Source organism: Phyllopteryx taeniolatus, chromosome 14 (genome assembly GCF_024500385.1).
Source record: "Phyllopteryx taeniolatus isolate TA_2022b chromosome 14, UOR_Ptae_1.2, whole genome shotgun sequence".
In the NCBI taxonomy this organism is placed as follows: domain Eukaryota; kingdom Metazoa; phylum Chordata; class Actinopteri; order Syngnathiformes; family Syngnathidae; genus Phyllopteryx; species Phyllopteryx taeniolatus.
The window spans coordinates 21,984,087-22,004,681 of record NC_084515.1 but is presented as its reverse complement, the minus strand read 5'-3'; the positions used below and the strand labels follow the sequence as shown (position 1 = coordinate 22,004,681).

General features: G+C 41.3%; 1 protein-coding gene across 2 annotated transcripts; it reads left to right on the top strand.

The window, feature by feature from the left end:
* Window positions 1-31: 31 nt before the first annotated feature.
* Window positions 32-16,353, top strand: ca8 (carbonic anhydrase VIII). 2 transcript variants are annotated; one of them, XM_061796404.1, is made up of 10 exons: window positions 32-159; window positions 379-2,418; window positions 7,541-7,732; window positions 7,830-7,954; window positions 8,694-8,789; window positions 9,734-9,796; window positions 9,991-10,039; window positions 11,042-11,154; window positions 12,419-12,610; window positions 15,899-16,353. In XM_061796404.1, exons 2-9 carry the CDS (start codon window positions 2,346-2,348, stop codon window positions 12,551-12,553), a joined length of 846 nt encoding a protein of 281 aa, XP_061652388.1. In that variant the 5' UTR covers window positions 32-159; window positions 379-2,345; the 3' UTR covers window positions 12,554-12,610; window positions 15,899-16,353. The 2 variants fall into 2 exon arrangements, with proteins under 2 accessions (XP_061652388.1, XP_061652389.1); XM_061796405.1 differs by lacking the exon at window positions 32-159 and having other exon boundaries at window positions 373-2,418; window positions 7,547-7,732.
* The last annotated feature ends 4,242 nt before the right edge of the window (window positions 16,354-20,595 follow it).

Below are 20,595 nucleotides of genomic sequence, written 5' to 3'. Positions count from 1 at the left end.
CGCGCCCTCGGAAACTACAGACGTGTTGTGGTGTTGTGCTTTCAAACTTCTCTACAGTAAATTGTCCTGAAACTTTCGACAGCGGCTCTTTGCAAATGAAAGATCTTAGACGGCAACATCTGTAATAGTGTGGTTTTGATACACAGTGCATCAATTCAGGTGAGTTATAAGCCGCTCAATGCCGCTATTGGCACTCAACCAAAATGACAGATTTTTGGAAAAGGTTGACAACTTTCATGCCAGACTGTAAAGGCAGACTAGGTAGAGTGAATTCAGAGATTTGTTTTTAAATACATCATGTATGCTTGAAGATAATTGCTGAAACCATCTGCAAAGACCGAGAACAATGTTGAACTCAGGATCTCATCCTCCACCCAGAGAGGCCACCCTCCACCCTTTCCCAACGGAGGACCAGGGTCTCCGCTTTGGAGGTGGTGATTCTCATCCCGACTGCTTCACGCTGTGCTGTGATCCTGTGTTGTGAAGATCGTGTCTTGACAGAGTCAACGGAACCGCGTTCTCTGCAAAAAGCCAAGACGTAACAGTGAGGCCTCCGAACCGGACCCCCTCGATGCCTCGGCTGCATCTAGATATACTGTCCATAAAGGTTATGAGGTGAATCTGTAACAAAGGCAGAATCCAATTTACGGACGGACCAAATTCTGGCGCAACAAAACTTCAAAAACCTTTGACCACCACTGTACAAATTACATTAGAAACTGAAATGAGCACCCTTCTTTTCCCAGTTATGATGAGCACATTGACTCACACAAATAGTCAATAACAAATTAAATTGTCGCTTCAGTTGAAGTGTAATGACTAATCTTTTCCTGTAGAGTGGAGTGAAGGGTCATGTTTTGGAAGTGGAAAATTGGTGCAATCTTGTGAAGTCAAGGAAATCAATCAATTTATCAATCAGGAGTTGGACAAGACCCCTCACTTCTGCCTGAATCTTAATGAGTCATTTTGCCAAGACATTGTGGACAATTGTTTGCTTCTGACTTTGTGGGAACAGTTTGGGGAAAGCCCTTTTCTATCCCAGCCTGACTGTGCCCCAGTGCACAAAGCAAGGTCCATAAAGACATGCTAGGATGGAGGTTTGTGTGGAAGAACTTACACAGAACCTGGCTCTCCAGTCCACCTTCAGTAGCTGTAGCGCACAGTCACATGACCAAATATTTCAGTCTCTGTACTTCTTGGATGGATTGGTTGTTCAATTTGCGTGGTATGTTTTTGATCTGGGCGGCACGGTGAGTACTGTGCATGACGGATGCGCCTCTTCACATGATTATCCATCCATCCATTTTCCTGTGCCTAATCTCAGCGGCTTTAGCACTACCAAATGCGTATCACACGCAGAGAAAGTCGACTCACTGTCCTGCTTTCACATCCACAAGTAGCAAACAAGGGATTTCGCCTGCATTCCAAAGACAATTTCTTTATAAGGAATCTAGGGCAATTAACATCAGTGTCCTGGAGGATATGGAGTAAGAAAAGATGAAAATATGGGATTGGAACAACATTGGCACGAGCAATTGACTTGTCTTAAGTTGCTCTCTTTGATTCTAAGTTGCTTTGTTTGATTGTAAAGTCAATTTTTTTTTAGTATTTCCAAATCTCCAAATATTTCCAAAGACGTCAGAGCTCAATAACAATTTGGCCTCGTACTTTCTTTTGCCTGCAGATATGTTGTCTCAGCCACCTCTGCCTTTTTGCTCAAGGGAGTGTCTTTCTTTGGCCTCCAAAAGAGACACACCAGCATGACCTTCTTACTGGCTTCCCAACATGCACACGCGCACACAAACACGCACACACACGGAACAGATACATACGCAACATAAGCAATACAATTAAAAACACAGTAGTTACAGCACATAGTCATGGTCATACAGGTTTATTATAGCGTTCACATTTCCATACAGAAGCCTCAAGTTGTGAAGGGAATGAAATACAGTATTGTTGAAAGGACGCCAAAGTGAGTGTGTGCACCTGCAGAGAAAGACAGAATGTTGCAAGGGACAGGGGGATGACATTAGGGCAACAGAGAGAGAGAGAGAGAGAGAGAGAGAGAGAGGGGAGGTGCATATGGAGTAAAGAAAAATGCAGACAAGGACAGTTCTACTTACATTAGGCAGAAGCTTGGTCAAAGCACAGCAACGAAGAGTAAAGGGATTAAAAAAAACCAAAAAAAAGCAAAGAGAGAAAACAATTCCAATTTAGATTAAGACAAAGTAGCCATCTCGTGGACTACAGACTTGACTTTCTCTCCAAGTGAACAGTGTGGCAGGGAGTGAACTGGAAGTTGAGACTGGTTTCCATCCAGAGCGAGCAGGCTGCCAAACAGCATGGCCGACAAAGTGAACGAGGAGTCGAATAGTAATCCGGGGAAAGATGAGCTGGACTGGGGTTATGAGGAAGGTAGGCTGTTCTCCATCATATATATATATATATATATATATATATATATATATATATATATATATATATATATATACAGAGATAGAGTTTATTCTTTGACAAAGCTTTACTCCTCTTATTTGAGCTGCACAATGTCATGCATTTTTTGATGAGTGAATGTCGTGGTTTGTCTCACTTTGTCCCCTTTTACTTGCCACCTTTACTGAGGATTATGCTGCGTGGTTAATCTGTAAAACTCCGACTGTAAGTATAATTATTTAACCATTGATTAATAACATATCAAGCAACATCGATATACTGTACGTATTAATATGCTTAACATAGCATTTTTAAGCCAAAAATGTGCATTGATGTGTGTAAGTATTTCCCATTTGTTACTAATATCATCCACATTTACAAGACGGGTGTATATTATGTTACCCGAAATCCCCGTGTAATTATTACATTTTTATTTTATATTATCCGCATGTCACTTTAACAGCTATTAAGTTTGTTCCTGCTGTGTTTGCACATCCCCGCTAGATTTACAAGCAAACAAAACAAATCCTTCAGGGAGATAAACCGGGAGATACAGTGCCTTTAAAAAGTCGACACGCCCTTGTTTAAATGCCGGCTTTTGGGTCCGAGATAAATCAGTTAAAACTTTTTCCTCCGTTAATGTCGCCTGTGCCCTGCAATTGGCTGGCGACCGGCTCAGGGCGTACCCCCGCCTCTCGCCCAGAGTCAGCCGGGACAGGCTCCAGCACGCCCGCGGTACGGAAAATCAATGAATCAATGAATGAATGAATGAATGATGTGACCTATGACATGTGCGTCTCCATCTTATAAAAATCTTTTTGGATCTTTTGAAGCACCCACCTTTTAAAGTGCATCTGATTAAGCCCAAATAAAGTGGAGCTCTTCCAGTATGCTTTTCCTGAAGATTTTGTGCTGAAACTAACTGCTATTTCAAATTGTTTAAGGCCCCATGAGTTCGAATATGATTGGTTCACTCTGAACACATCCATATCCCAGTTATAAGAGGGTGTGCACTCTTTTTTTTATTGTAATTCCTCTTTGATAAAAGAATTTATTTACCAAACGAACGGTCGCTGTGCTTTCCCAACCAAAGCCCCACACGCACAAACAAAACTTTGTGTAGCCTTTTAAACATCTCTAGAGAAGCTGTTCAAGCGTTGAATAAGTTGTTGTCAAGAGCTTAGTTGCTGAGGAAAGCGGGAATGCGAAGGCCCCCCCCCCCACTCGTCACATTCGCTCACTGCGTCTGCCTCTGCTGTGGTTGCAGCAAAAAAGAGGTATAATGTGGTGCGTTCATGCTTTTGCAAAACATGCAAAATCTGGGTCCTTACAAAATTGTCAAATGTGTTTAGCGTCGCTAAATTGACACCGTTTCAATGTTTCTTGTTTGCAGTACATCTATCTCACAAATGACCTCCATATACTTCATTACGGACATGTAGCCTACAATTGCATCTGACTACAGTGGTTGTCACAAAAAAAATGTATCTTTAAGTTGGAAATAGCAACATTATAGGTGACGGACAGGTTTTGTATCAATAAGCTATTGCTTCTTTGCATGTATTTTTTTTAATTCTTCCAAACAGGGTTGTGTAAAACCCCAATTCCAAGAAGTTGGGACGTTAATATAATGATTCGCAAATCATGTTCAACCTATATTTAATTGAATACACTACAAAGACAAGATATTTCATGTTCAAACTGATCAACTTGATTGTTTTGAGCAAATAATCATTAACTTGGAATTTGATGGCTGCAACACGTTCCAAAAAAGCTGGGACCGGTGGCAAAAAAGTTGAGGAATGCTCTTCAAACACCTGTTTGGAACCTCCAAATAGACTCAATGTCCCATAAACTATTTTAATTCAACAAAAGGAGCAAAATGCATAACCAAATAGACAGCAAAGAATAACACAAGGAGGCACGACAAAAGGACCGTGTGGTAAACAAAACTACTCGTTGAGTAAACTATATATATATATATATATATATATATATATATATATATATATATATGTGTTTTTGTTTTTAGTCCGTTTACACAGTCATAGGTCATATTGTTGTATCCTCGTAAGGCGGACAACCAAAACAGGATCACATGATCGAAGCCTACCTATAAGGGGCCCCAATGCGGCCGCCATGGGGAACCCACAGATTATTTACATCGTCACAACCAAGGGACAACCCCGACTCGCTCTCCTCCTGCGAGATAGCAAGCGTTCATTGACGCGTGCAATTCGGCGCCTGCTTTATTTTCTTTCGCACCTTACTTCTACTTCTCGTAGACATCAACATTCACACGACTCACTTCGACTCATTCACACGACTCACTTCGCTCAGCACACACGGCCGAACACACGGCGACTTACGTTGCCGGTCTTTTGGGTCCTGTCCCTCCTTACCGGAACCTTCTTCTCCTCTTTGCAGTCTTCGCTGTCCTCCTGCCGCACTTGCCCTTTTCCCACTTGCCTCTGCTTTTCCGTTCAACTTTGCTGCTCTTTCCTCAATTTCCTCTTTGTTTTCTTACCTTCTTTTCAGTTCTTTTGTTTCTCTCCTGCAATGCACACACTCGAGGTGTAAAAATAGCCCCTTTCTGTAGTGTTTCACACGTCCTTAAAAAGGGTTCGGGGACCTGTGTCCCGGAAGACGGGACACAGGTCCCCGAATCTAAAAAGGCCGAGATTCCAGGTTCGTGGAATCTCGGCCTTTTAGAGTTTGCCACTTTGGCTCCTCGAGGTACTTAGACCTGTTTTTAAGATTGAAGCCAGGGCCTTGAAACCTGTTTAGACAGGACGGAACACTAACCCGAGGTGTTAACGCGTTTTTCACACATACACAAACAAAAACACACTTTTTCCAACCTTTTCAATTCTTTAAAAATGGGCCCTTATCGTCTCTTTAAAGGCCGTGCCACTTCGATTCAAACAACACAGAGAGAGAGAAAGGCTTTCTGCGTCGGTTTATTTGCTGCAGTTTTGGGATGTCTCGGTTCGCCTTCCCTGTACGGCCACCTCCTCATGATCCAGGCGTCCGCGGCACCCGTTGCTCTATTGTATAATTGTCTTTTTTCTACCAAATTTAACAGAGGCATTTAAAATCGAGATTCCACAATGTATAAGAATAAATACAGCAGAATACGCATCGTTACAGTATATTGACTGACTTGACCATGTAACTTTGATGTGCATTGCATGCTGGTTAAGGCCTTCAACTTCCCATTATAAATATTGATCATACGTTATTGAAACAAGCGCATGCATTATAAGCTTACTATTTCGAATTGCTACTAATGCATGCCAAAATGATACAGTATACATGATAATGCTTACTTGGTCAATAATTAAACAGAGCACAAAATGGAACCAAATGTGTTTTTGGTAGATTATTTCTTAGTTTTAACAATCAAGCTTATACTGTTGGAAAGGCCATTTATCACCCTTTTAAATGGTGGCCCATTCAGGAGGAAGCATGCGTTTTGGGGTTTGAACAACAGAGGGGAGTATGTCGGTTACACCCATGAAAAATGCACCAGATCTTTTCTGCCAATACTAAAAACCTCATTTTGCTCTTTCAATGAACTCTTGTTTGGTGTTAGGCAAATATGATGATTGAAGTTGGAAGAAACACGACAACCGGCACTTGAATAATGTGTCACTTTAACAATGAGAAGCGTCAGTAGCGTGTACACATCCACAACTGCCTGCCACCTCCTCCTCACGCACCGCGGTCACACACTGCTGTGACGTGGTTGTGTTGGTCACTCCGGTACGACCAGCACACCTAATATGATCCCAAAAGTGTTCAATTGGCTTGAGCGCAGGACCGCCATTCCATCCTCTTTACTCCCAAATTCTGGAGTTAGTCTCTGCTCTGTTGGGCAAAGCGTTGTCATCTTGGAGGACAGAATTGTGTCCCAGGCTGTGGAGTTATGGGATTGCCACTGGTTCCAGAATCTCATGGAGATATCTCTAGGTGCAGTGAGAATGACTCCGCTGATGACAAGCCTAATTTGTCCAGTGAGGGTGACGCTGCCACCACCAAAAGATGTTACTCTCTCGGTGCAGCAATTAGCATAGCGTTCTCCGTGTCTTCTCCACACTTTGATCCCACGATCCAACCGCCTGAGGCAGATCCTGGATCCCACGTGTTCAGGTTCCAGTGCACATGTTGCCGACACCAGAGCAAATGGGCCTGATGGTGAAGGGCAGTGATGTCAGGCCTCCTGGCCACTGTTGCTCAGTTTGAATCCTGGCTCCAACGGTCTGCTGTCCAATTGTTCTTGGGCAAGACACCGAACGCTACATTGCCTCCAGGTCAGCACTGTAAACTGTTCTGAATTGCCAAACCTGGTTAAGCAAAGGAAATTATTATTATTATACCGGAGATTGGCTGCGTGCAGTCTGTTCCGTATTGTCTGCGCGGAGAGCCGTAGGCCATATTATCCCACACACCCTGACTGCAAATCTGTAGAAGACAGTCTATTGGACAGGCTTATTTGGGTGCCGTCTTCTTACGGTGCCCACTTCACAGGCTGTCTCTGACGTCCTCCATTGTATGGGACCTGACCTTCAGTTTGGAGATGGTACTAGGGCTCACGCCAAACAATGAGGAACACCAGCTTGAAATTGCCCTATCACACAGGCCCCCATCCGGATCAGTCAAATGTGGCTGTCCGATTCTTGGAGCAGACACTTACTGACCGCTGCAGCATGCTCGCATGGATGGACCAGAAGCACAAAACAAGAGTTAATGGCTACGCAAATGAAGGTGTTTGACATTGGTAGAGAAGATTTGGTCATTTCTTCATTGGTGCAAACTCTGCTGGTTGCATGTTTTTTTTAGTTTTTTTTTTTTTTTACCAAATATGACACCATTTAAAAAGGAAATCATTTTGAACAGTATAGGTTACATGGCATTGTTACAACAAAATAATGTCGTGTGTATGTTTTTTCATCATGGTGAGACTTTGATAATGATTTGACTATAGTTGATGCTACGTAATGGTCCAATCAATGACACAGTTGCTGGTAGCTGCTGTTCCTCCCAAAATTACACATCTTATCCTATTGCATGAAGTAATGCTGAATGTGTTTTCTCCACATAGGTGTAGAATGGGGACTCCATTACCCAGCAGCCAATGGTGAGTACCAGTCTCCCATCAACTTGAACTCGAGGGAGGCTCAGTATGACCCAGCCCTCCTGGATGTCCGCCTGTCACCGAACTACGTGGTGTGTCGTGACTGTGAAGTCATCAATGATGGACACAGTGTACGCATCCTTCTCAAGTCAAAGTCAGGTAGATACAAGCCCCCCCAAGACACACACACATCATATTTAACTTACTTTTTCTTCCTCTGTGTGCATTTTCTCACAATTTACTGTACTGTGTGCAGTGGTCAGCGGGGGTCCATTGCCGAGCGATCACGAATATGAACTTCATGAGGTTCGATTTCACTGGGGGAAAGAGAACCAGAGGGGCTCAGAGCACACGGTCAACTTTAAGGCTTTCCCTATGGAGGTATACACACGCACACGCACACACATATGAATGCACGACCATCACGAAACCAGCACTACTGGTTAGTTTCCAGTTCGTGATGGTATAAATTAGTCCTCCAGACAACGGCAGCATTTGTAAAGTATTTGGATTTTCCATCTGCAACTGCAGACTGCAACTTTTAACTGTTGTTCTTTCCTAGCGTAATAGGACTGTTCACGGTTTTGTTGCCACCGCAAAGTCTCACGTCTTGTTTTAGGTGGTTTTAGTTCGAGGTGTCCTATCCTATCCTATCCAAAGTTGAAAGATTGTAATATGTAACCCAATAATATAGAAATAGAGTGCTCTATTGTTTTGGAAGGACCGTATACAGTAGCTGGAACAGTACAGGTGTAAAAGAATTGGGCTACTTTTGATCCAATGCTAGAGATGCTTGTGTCAAGCAGGTGAACCAGGACCGAGTGACGCGAAATACAAGCGTGTACAGTACCTTTTTGTTTGTGCTTGTGTGCCAAACAAAAAGTGGACAATGCAGCTCCACAGTACATCAATCCATTGATTCGATTTGTGCAACATTTAAAATACGACATACAGCGCGACTCTGCTTGGTATGGCACCGAGAGGTTTTCCACTGTTGATAAGAGTCTTCAGTCATCACCAGCTGCTAACTTCCAACCCATTCAGTCACTAGTGTTCTGCACACCTGCTGACAACAATGACCTTTCAGATTCAGCTTGCATTCTATTGTTTCTCCTTGTAGCTCCATTTGATTCACTGGAACAGCACTTTGTTCAACTCTCTGGAGGATGCTCTGGGGAAGAAGAATGGAGTTCTCATCATTGCTCTTTTTGTGCAGGTGAGCAAAACACCGGTCAACCACCAATTTCTTCATATTCCAACATTTTGTCCTATAAAGATGAATCTGTTACTGGATCGGAAAAGTGGTTTCGGGGTTTGAATCTCTGCTGTAGCCTAATTTTAGAGTCTTCAATGAACCTAGCATGTATGTTTTTTGGGAGGTGGGAGGAAACCGGAGTGCCCGGAGAAAACCCACGCAGGCACGGAGAGAACATACAAAGTCCACACAGGCGGGGCCGGAAAATAAATGGTGATTTAGTCACTGTATTCTAATCTTTTGCATTCCTGATTTGGTGGCTTTTATGAGCCGGAAGCCCCAATTATGTAAAAACAAAGAAAATAAAGACTTGAAATTGTTGAATTTACGAGCCCTGAATCTACAATCTATGAAAGTTTAACTTTTTGAATGGAATTATGGAAATAACTAAACTTTTCCATGACATTAACATTTTTGGGGAAAGGGTCCGTATAACATATTTAAACAAGGCCTGTAGCCTTGAGTAAGTCATGAATGTAAGCTAGCAAACGTACCCTCAAAATTGCAGCTATACGATGAGATATAAAACTTCCATCCATCCCTTTTCTTTACCGCTTATTGAAATAAATAAATCGCATTTCCAACAGACGGATAGATGGATGGAGGAGTGAACTTTGCCGTGCTCGATCCGGACATGTTAGCGCACAATGTGGAGGTGCTGCGTGGCGCAATGTCCCCCCTTACCTCTGTCCTATCTCTTGCATTGCAGAGGGGCCAAACTTTTTTTTTTTTTTTAAATAGCTGGTATTTTACAATGTAATGTTTTCCCTTCCTTCAATTGTGTGAGTGTTGTTATCCGAGGAAGGGAACATGTTTTCACACGTGATTAGCTGGAAGCCTTTTATCGTCTCCCAAAGATACAGCGTTCCTCTGTTTGACCTCTCAAATCTGAAACATACCAACAGATCGGCAAAGAGCATCTGGGTCTGAAAGCCATCACGGAGGTTCTACAGGATCTCCAGTACAAGGTGAGACTGACACAGAACAGGTCAGCGCAGGTTAGATGCCATGTTGGACCCGATGAAGACACAATGGAGAGCTCTTTTCCAGAACTATCCTATCCGCTTTTGAAAAGAGCTTTTCAAATAGACATCAAAATGATTGTGTGATGATAATGCGCTGTCTGTCTGTCTGTTTGTTTGTTTGTTTGTTTTTTCATTAGGGGAAGAGCAAGATAATTCCCTGTTTCAACCCGAACACTTTGCTGCCTGGTGAGCAAAACGTCAATCAGATACATAAATGTGCAAAGCTGCGGGATGGAATAATTCTCTCAAATTGGGGGGGAAAAAACAGTTCATAATAATTTGATGTCTAGTAACATGCAGTACATTGCAACAACTTATTACATTCTGCCATTAGACCGTGTGCAGAATTATTGGGCAAGTAAGTATTTTGAACATATCAGGACATATTTCTGAGCTCCCAGCTGGATAGATGGCTTTAAGCGTAGCAGGTGCTTTGTATTTGTGTAATGAGTGTGGGCGTGGCCTCAGGAGATCAACACCCCACCCTGTATAAAGGTGTGCATAATTATTAGGTAGCTTCTTTTCTTTTGGCAAACTGGCCAAAGAAAGACATTTAATTGACTCCGAAAGGTCAAAAATGATTAAAAGAGGGATGCGGCACTCTTGAAAAATCTAAGATTTGGGGGCGTGGTTACAGAAATATCAAATGTTTTGTTGCAAATGGTCAAAAGGGTCGCAAGGAATGTGATGAAAGACAAAAATATGCAAATTTATTGCCAAGGATTTGAGAAGAATCAAGCATGAAGCCACCAGGAACCCATTATCTTCAAGTTCTGTCATATTTCCCAACTAGAACCTACCTGGAATATCTCCGAGTAGAAAGACGAAAGACGAAAAACCGATGACACGGCCGCCTTCCTCACGTGACCTGAACCCAATTGAGAACTTGTGGGCAGTTCGTAAACGGGAGATATACAGTGAGGGAAAACAGTACACATTTCGGAACAATGTCTGCGAGGCTGAGGTTTCTGCTGCACAAAACCTTGATCGGATACAAATCAAGAACTCGACACAATCTGTGGATGGAAGGCTTATCACCATTATTCAAAAGAAGGCCTCACTATCATTCTCTATAATTTTTTTTTCGCCACTTACAAAGACTTTTATGAAGACTTATATATATATATATATATATATATATATATATATATATATATATATATATATAATAATTTGATTTGCCCTCAGATCCCTTATTGAGAGACTACTGGGTGTATAAAGGATCTCTGACAACACCGCCATGTAATGAGAATGTGACCTGGATCCTCTACCGCTACCCTCTCACTATATCACAACTACAGGTAAACACTTGTGGAATACATTCATCCATTTCATATTTAAAACCCAATCAATGTAAAGTATTTCTCATATCAAATGGGTCACATGTAGTGAGAAACTGATTGGGATCAGAGCACATATACAGTGTGCAAATCACATATGGATTGAAGTTAAAAACAAGTTAAATGCGGCATTTGTTTATTCACAATGTACAATAAATCGTTCCTGAAAAATGAAGAACTAGTATGACAAGATATTAAAATTTTTCCACATTTACTGAATAATGTGTCTTCTCTATATTGTATCATTTGTACAAGGATACAGTAGACCATAAATAGCACATAAGTGTTTTAAACAACAGTTTTGGCTATTCTAGAGTGCACATCTCAAACATCTGTCTACTCTCGAAAGTCCTTAAGTGCGTGTGCACAATACCATGTGTGTGCGTGTGTCTATACATGCATGCAAATGTTTGTATATGTTTGTTTTAAAGTCAATATGCTGTAGTCAGATATAATACAGTGCAGGTACAGCTCATGTGTTGTCAGAAGTGTTTTGGTTTATTTTGTTTGTTTTTTTGCCAGTGTCCGTGTTTATGCATGAATGTTTAGCATCTTCCGCTTCACGGTTAATCTGTTGAGTTCAGCTGACTTCATTCAAGAAATGACTTCCAGACACAAGAGTCATATTGCCGTTATCGTCAATTTCTGCAGGTGTGCTGTGGCGTGTGTCTTCGGACGATCACGTTGCATTCCCGTGCTCATCATTATGTCAACATGCACTCTATGCAGTCTGTATTGGTCCTCTTATTCTCCCACAGCTTCTCTTACTTTCGTACGCAAACACTACGCACTGACAACAGCCTGAGGAGGTTCGAAGTGTACTGCAAATATTTGGAGTAAGGAAGGTCATATTCGGCTTTGTGAAGTCAAATAAACAGAGTGTTATCTTCTTACATAGGCCAAAGTGTTGGCACCTTCTCCTTCTGTGAAGCAGTGATGATTCTTTGTTCAATACATATTTTATATTTACATAATACAGTTGTGATTAAACTACAAAATGTGTATGAATCGATGTTTTTTTTTTTTTTTTTTTTACAGTCACAGGCACTGCATCATCAGCGTTTGCTAGTTTGCTATTCAAAGAGCAGTGTGGGCACGAGTTCTAGTATTGTATTTGAAATGCCTCACTGACCCAACCGTCCCTTCCTTGAGGTTGCGACCTACAAATAACCTACAATTCAGTTTGACCACACATGTATTTATTTATTTTTTTTAATCTCTGCAGATTGAGGAGTTTCGGAGGCTACGTTCACATATAAAAGGCGCCGAGCTGCCAGAGGGAAATGATGGGATGTTGGGGGACAATTTCCGCCCCACCCAACCGCTGAGCGATCGGACCGTGAGGGCGGCTTTCCAATGATTCTCACTTTTGACTGCCGACTCAAAAAAATAAGACCTAAAGAAACAAACATGGAAGGTAACAAGTATTTGAGCCCATCAAAAGTTCATTTACAACGTCACATTCTTTTTCTTTCAAACACGGAATAATACCGGTTGGTATCTGGTCCCCGAGCAATTCGGTCCTCTGGAACCACATTATAATGGATCAAGTCCCAGAAGATCTAGCCCAGTTCACTTACTAATCTGGCACCAGCCTATATACAGTACTTGGAGTGATTCTGAATGTACAGCACTTCAGAAGCACTGTGGCACGAAGACATTTCAATCTCAGAGAAAAGAAGACTAAAACTCCTTGTTTAGTGCTAACGCAGGCTCATAAACTTTTAAAATCCAGAACTCTGAAATCCGTCAGTGTCGAGATACCTCCAATTGTCAGAATGACCTGAATTGAAGAGTTTAGTGAGAAGAGAGGAAGAGGAGATTTGGGATGAAAGCTTGCAGGCTGCTTTAGTGAAAAGGGGAAACACCAAATGGATGGAAACAGCGTGAGGGGAGGGAAAATGGGGAAGAAAACAGAGGACTGTTGTTTACAGTGGAAGTGGATACTGATCTGGTTGCACCAGGACAAATGCACCTGTGACGTACGAAGTTTGTGTATAGGTGTGTGTGTGTGTGTGTGTGTGTGTGTGTGCAGGGAGGTGAGATCGACAAGTTGCCTTAAAAACTGTGACTTTCTGCCTAGTGTTTTGCTGACCAAGTTAGACTGGCTGTAAAGCTTGCAAAAGTACTTTGCCCGTGACAAATGTGTGACGCAAATCTTATTTTCAAAAACACCTCACAGTTCTGAGGGCCGGCGTTCAATCCCCGGCCCCGCCTGAGTGGCGTTTGCATGCTCTCCCCGTGCCTGCGTGGCTTTTCTCCGGGCACTCCAGTTTCCTCCCACATCCCCAAAAACATGCACGGCAGCTTCACTGAAGACTCTAAGTTGTCCGTAAGGTGTGAATGTGAGTGCGAATGGTTGTTTGTTTGTATGTGCTCTGCAATTGGCTGGCGACCAGTTTTTTTTTTTTTTTTTTATCAGTTTATTTTTGAAAGGGGACAATGCAATTTCATAAAACACATGAAGTACACATGGTTAAAAAAGCCAGAATTAGCCAGAAGGCTAGTTTTCATCTGTAGTCCCCTGGCCATGATGTAAAAAAGCAGTAAAATACATCTACAAGACAATATAATACAGGATACATAATCAAACTATACTATTAAGAGAGAATAAAACCATAATTTTTTTGGTCATAACAAAAAAACAACAGAACATACTTGTCTTTTAGTGTTGGCAGCTATAGGTGTTAACTAGCCACATTTTCAGTTTTTTTGTGAAGGCCTTGTATGTTGTAAGCAGTTTAACCTCCTCAGGTACTGAGTTCCACTCACCAGCGCTCCTCACTGACCAGGCTGACTTACTGAAAGTGCTCCTGCGCAGAGGAATGAGACAGTCACCTCTGACAGAGCCTCGAGTGACACGCTCAGAGCTGTTTCTTTGGCTGATGAACTCAGCCAGAGGAGCTGGGGCCAAATCATGCAGTACTTTATAAATCAAATTTACATCTGCAAATATGTGAAGACTGTCCCAGTTTAAAAGACTGTATTTTTTTTAAATTGCACAGTGATGATAGTGCCTTGGTTTTTTATCCATCACTTTAATTACTTGTTTGTACAAAACTTCCAATGGTTTTTTTGCATTCTGACCAGCCTGGGACCAACTGGTTATGCAATAGTTAAAGTGACTAAGAATCATTGAATGCAAGTACATTTTTGCAGCTTCAGTTGACATTTCATTTCTAATTGCACGAAAATTTGCGAGGTTTAATTTGATATTTTTACACAATTTGTCAATATGGGCTTTAAAGGAAAGCTGTGAATCTATTATTAACCCAAGATATTTGTATTGGCTGACAATTTGCATTTTTTCTCCATTAACAAGTATGTCGGGGTCAGGTGATACTCTATTTGTTTTAGTGAAATACATGCCTACAGTTTTAGAAACGTTTAGCTGTAGACAGCACTCCTGCAACCAAGTTGTGACACAGGACATTGTATTAGTGAGTTTAGCAGCAACAGTATCTTTGGAGCGACCATGAACAAAGAAAACTGTGTCGTCTGCATACATTACGCACTCTGCTTCAGAGCAAACAGTGGGCAAATCGTTGATATGAAGACTAAATAAAAGGGGGCCCAATATTGATCCCTGAGGGACTCCAGAGGTTAGCCTAAGAGACTCTGATCTGCAGTTGTTAACTGATACAGATTGTGTTCGGTCATGCAGATATGATTCAATCCAGCTCACAGCTTTGCGAGGGAAGCTAAATTTTGAGAGCTTGGTAAGAAGAACAGAGTGATTTACTGTATCGAAAGCTTTCCTGAGGTCCAAGAACACCGCCCCTACAACTCCACCCTTGTCGAGAGAAGATTTTATTTTCTCAATGAAGAGGCATGTAGCCATTTCAGTGGAATGCTTGGATCTGAAACCAAACTGCATGGCGTGGAGAGAGGGGGAGCTGCTGATTAAATAATGGACAATCTGCTCAGGGTGTACCCCACCTCCTGCCCGATGACAGCTGGGACAGGCTCCAGCACGCCCGCGACCCGCGTGAGGAGAAGCGGCTCAGAAAATGGATGGAGAAATAATAACATTTAAAATGGGAATGAATCATTTTATTGGCTAAAAATTGTTCATCTATTCATTTTTTATTTAGTTTTGATTCATTCATTTAATATATACGTGTGTGTGTGTGTGTGTAAACAAACGCCCATTCACACCTCTTTGCAGTGCAGTCTTCAGTGAACCTGACGTGCATGTTACTGGAATCTGGGCGAAAGCGAGCGCCTGCGTAAAAAAACCACGCAAGCGCAGCGAAAACGCCCACACATGAGCTGAGAGTCGAACCTAGAACCTCTTGGCGGGGAGGCAGATGTGGCAACCGCTACTACACTGTGCTACCCCTGAGCAGCCTTACATGGCAATAATAATAATAAACATATTGCTTAATCATATAGATTGTAGATTGTTCTTTTCCCAGTGTAATTGTCAGAAGTGTACTTATTAAAATGCCGGATGATTGAAGGCTTTTTTTTTCCACAAATTGTTTATGGTCCCCACGCAAGTTGTCGAACTCTTTTCCGTGCGGTTAGCTTTTAGAATGCCGTCGTAACTTTTAATGCTGCGTCTCCCGTTGCTGTAATTGAAATAGCAGAACCGTACGAGCAATAAAGGTTTCCGCTGTCTCTCTCGCTCCCTTTATAAGCCTCATCTGCTTTCACTTTCTGCTTTCCTCAAAGTCTGATGCATATTTTCTTTTCTTGACAGTGGGGAAGAAAGAGGCGATGGGAAGACAAGCAAGAAAAGAGGGAGGAAAAGAGCAGAAGAAGTTTGACCATAGACGACATCAATATTATACAGCCAAAACACTCATTTCCGTCTCCGTTTCTGCCTGAAATTGCAAATTGTCCTCACTTGTAATAATGTTGAGATATTGCAAGTATTTAATAATAGTTAAACACATTTTTTTTTTCCAGTGGGTTATCCCTCAATTTTACTTACGATTACTTTCTATTAATATTAAAGGTCGTTGTTGATATAACATCTGTGTGAGCTGTAGTAACTAGTTCAGGTAAGGTTGATGAGCTAATATTCATAAGACGAGTGTAATATATGAACAAGTAAAGGGGACATGTTATGGAAAGTGTACTTTTTAACTGTTTGTATACAAAACGTAGGGTCTACGGAGTGCCTGCCCACCCATTAAATGTGAAATGAAACAACCAAGCATAATAAGTGATGATTCTTTTAGCTCGGCCGCCGCCCGTCGTCGTGAGGCGAGCGAGTCGGCTACGAGCGGAAACGGAACTGCCGTGATTTTAAGGGGGATAGCGTTCGCGAGCAGACGTTTCTTCAAGCTAACGGCTAATGTTGAGTCAGTCACGCGCATGAAAACAACCGCACATATTTTCAATACAGGTAAATGAATAATAAATGTATTTATATACACATACATTATTTCATAATAATAATATTATTGTTATTAATAATAATAATACTTGAAACTTATATAGCGCTTCTCAAGACAATTATTGTGCTCTTTGTGCTTTGTGATAAATTTGCAATAATAATAATATGACAGCAACTTATCATATCTTTCATTCTTTTTGGTTTGGACCTACATTTTTATACTTACAACTATAACGATAGTATCAAGCGTCCGAACGAGTTTCAAGCAGGAGAACTGACCATTTCAATGATCTTTACTGATTCGACAGTCCCGTAAAACTACAGTACAAAACAGTATTTTTTACTATGCTGCCATCTGCTGTTAAAAGCAAACATCACAACTTGCATCTCACTTCAATGTTCAACCTTCAATCAGCCCATACGTATATGAGGTAACAATTTAAGAGTGCTTTGATCAACTAAAAATGACAAACCTATACATAATGATTATAAACTTGTGTTGTTAGAATTTTTTTAACTTTTGCGTGGTGCTTAGGCCTATCTGCAAAGGTTGAACCAAGAAAACTGGTCTTCTTGTTTGGAGAAAAATGTCTTCCCTTTAATTCAATGGGTTCTTCAGTGGTATAGTTTTAAGTAGGGAGTCCCCTAACTTATGTCTCTAGTGGCGTGTCCCTTGGGGTTGGTCAGAACAGTGTTGTTGTTGTTGTTGTTGTTGTTGTTGCCAGGCTCGACTGGTGAACAACAGCACTGCATACCAACAGGGCGTTGACGTGCCTGGTGGCAAAACAGCTCGTTCGTGGCGACACTTTTCGTGTGGAATGAAACGGCACCCCTTATTGACAGAAAAAAAAAACATAAATGTTGCAATTTTTGCAGATTTATTAAAAAACTGAAATATCACACAGCCATAAGTATTCAGACCCTTTGCTGTGACACTCGTATATTGAACTCGGGCGCTGTCCATTTCTTCTGCTCGTCCTTGAGATGGTTTTACACCTTCGTTGGAGTCCTGATGTGCTTGATTATACCGATTGGACTTGAGTAGGAAAGCCGCACCCCTGTCTAGATAAGCCCTTACAGCTCACGGTGCATGTCGGAGCAAATGAGAATCATGAAGTCAAAGGAACTGCCTGAAGAGCTCAGAGACAGAATTGTGGCAAGACACAGATCTGGCCAAGGTTACAAAAACATTTCTGCTGCACTTAAGGTTCCTAGGAGCACAGTGGCCTCCATAATCCTGAAATGGAAGACGTTTGGGACCACCGGAACCCTTCCTAGAGCTGGCCTTCTGGCCAAACTGAGCAAATCGGGGGAGAAGAGCCTTGGTGAGAGAGGTCAAGACTGTACATGTGGTGGGGACGGGCGGGAAGATGGGAGGAGAGAAAAAAGTGAGCGCCTCCATATCGGGTCAGGAGCAACATTGATGAAAGTATTATTGTCGCTGAAGGAGCACGAGAAGTCAGTAACGCGAGGAAGAAAGACGCGTCATCACCTAGTTTTTGTTCCGACTTATCACAGTATGCAAGTCCGTTGCCAGCTGATGGCAAGCAAAGAAATGCAGCGAAGCTTCTGCACAACATCGGCACCCGGGTTTTATCTGATCGTACGTGAAAACGCTTTTCCAGCCTTATCTCGTATACGCTTTTATTGTACACGATGTATTGTACATGCGTAACAATCAATTCCTCATTAATTAAATATAAATGCAACTTGCTTTGAGATTATACTGTATATCATATTCTATTTACATATGGAGTGTAGTCAAGACTTTTTTTTTTCTGTCATTGCTATCTGTGCCTAATATGAGCAATATTAAAGATTCAAGTTGTAGGCCATGCAAAAGGAAAACACATCAATGAAATTCTTACTTTGCTAATCTCCCTCCACTCAAAGATATTTTGATAAAAATTCAATAAGGGCAACATGATATCTTATAAAATATTGCAAAAACAAAATCATGAAGTTATTACCGGAAAGGCATTCGATTTATATGAATGCATTTCGCTAAAGCCCTACTTCGATGGAACGTTGTTGCTAGGTGACACATGGGCCAAGGAAAACTCCATTAATATTTGGTGAGATAAAAGTGCGTATGTATCAATTGATTTTTCCTGTTAATGTCACACGAGCAAGGAACCATGCATCACCAGAACCATCAAGTCACAGCCTGGAAGTACCCTGCAAACTAATGACCATCCACAATAGGACTTTTTTTTTTTTTTTTTTGCAGTGCTTTATGATATAGGATATTTATTGCATCCTAGTATTTCAATAAACTTTTCATATTATTTCTGATACCTCTACAATCCGTTCAAATCTCCACTAATACTAACACGGGTAATTGGAAAAATACTGAATATACACCACAGTGGTGACCACACATGAAAGTGCAAAATGTGCAATCTTTGAAAAGATTTGATAGGTTTGAAACGAATTAATGGCTGCCTGTAATATTAGTTGCGTTGAGCTATTTCAATACTCATTGAAAGCAAAAGTTACTGTAAGTTTGTAACATTTGCAAATAAATGCAATTTTCAATTGCATTTGTAGGGCAACTTATATATATATATATATATATATATATATATATATATATATATATATAGTGGGGGGAGAAAAAGATTTTCCTTATAAATGACTCAAGCGTGCTTGCACAAAGTCACTGATTGTGCAGCGATGCATTCGCCCGACTTCAGTGTGGGCAGAAGTCACCTTGATGAACCCGCTTCGACCACGACAAGCGTATTTTTGTGTATAGAAAATGGATCTCTCAGCCGGTTCTTGCAGAATGTGACAGTATCTCCGGTGGCCAGCAGGGAGCTCTCTGATGACGTAGAAGAAAGGACAACTGGAAGACTCAGAACCACAATGGAGGAATCTTGTTTTTTTTGTAAGGTTGCCATCTTCGGTGAGCATTTTTAAAGTGTCACCGGAAATTGTAATAGATATCCACTGTCGGCCACCTTGCTCCAGAAAAACACATTCATTCCAGACAATATGACATTAAAAATTCATGAACATTGTACCAATGTGATGAACTGGTGATCAATTCGCCTATCCTATGTCTGCTGAGCTCGACTGCGCTTTGAATGTACGGTGTCGCAATTTGCTTCTTTGTCTTCTGGTTGTGGTTAACCTCGCTGGTCCATTGCACTTCACATCTGAAGGGTCAGATGAGAAGCAAACGAACAAAATGCACAGACATTTTTGGATCGGGTGCGCGAGCCCGAAAAAAAAAAAGGGGCACCTGTAGCCCAAATGATTCATACAATTCAGAAAAAAAAGTCTTATTTAACTTTAATTAACTTAATTTCTGTTAACACAATAACACAGTCAAAAATGCGACTATTAACAAAGGAGGTGGCAATCAACAAATGTCAGGATTTTGTGATAGATTAAAAAAATAAGTCCAAGATGAATCATTGAAAAAAAAATATAAATATTAGTTAACCAATAACCTGTACAACTTAATTGGATGTTTTTAGCAAGGGGAAGTAAAAATAAACAACTGAGATAATATGGTTGCACAAGTGCACACACCCTCTTGCAAATGGAGACGTGGCTGAGTTCAGAATTAGACAATTACATTCAAATTCGTTAAATGGGGGTCAGCGCACACCTGCCACTATTGAAAGTGCCTCTAATTAAGCCCAAATAAATTAAGATCATATGTACAATTCTCCCAAGCACTCAAATAAATACCCCTCAAATATCAACACTTTGGTTGGAATTGATGATAGAGAGGGTACAGAGAGGTCATTTAATTTCATTTCATTGTTTTTTTTGTTTGTTTTTTTAATATTGATGAATGGGGAAAAAAAACAAAAGGCTGCTGTAGAACAGGCACTTTCTTCATCCAGGGCAAAAGGGCAGGTGCTCGAGCACCACTTCGGGTCTATGTGTGCATGTGCCTGGCTCTCTGATTACTTGTGCCTACTATTAAGCTAAGGTTAAAGGTTAGTGGCTAAGCTAAGGTTAGCGGCTGGCCTGTGTTTATCGAACATGTTTCTAGGCTATAATCCATTAATTTGCACACGTGGCATTACCGTGCCATG

Bases quoted from the DNA above. Each gene is read 5' to 3' on its own strand.
- ca8 (XM_061796404.1), top strand. From the start codon at position 2,346: ATGGCCGACAAAGTGAACGAGGAGTCGAATAGTAATCCGGGGAAAGAT. The intron at 8,790-9,733 runs GTGAGCAAAACA...ACATACCAACAG, and splicing joins TCATTGCTCTTTTTGTGCAG to ATCGGCAAAGAGCATCTGGG. The intron at 9,797-9,990 runs GTGAGACTGACA...TTTTTTCATTAG, and splicing joins TACAGGATCTCCAGTACAAG to GGGAAGAGCAAGATAATTCC.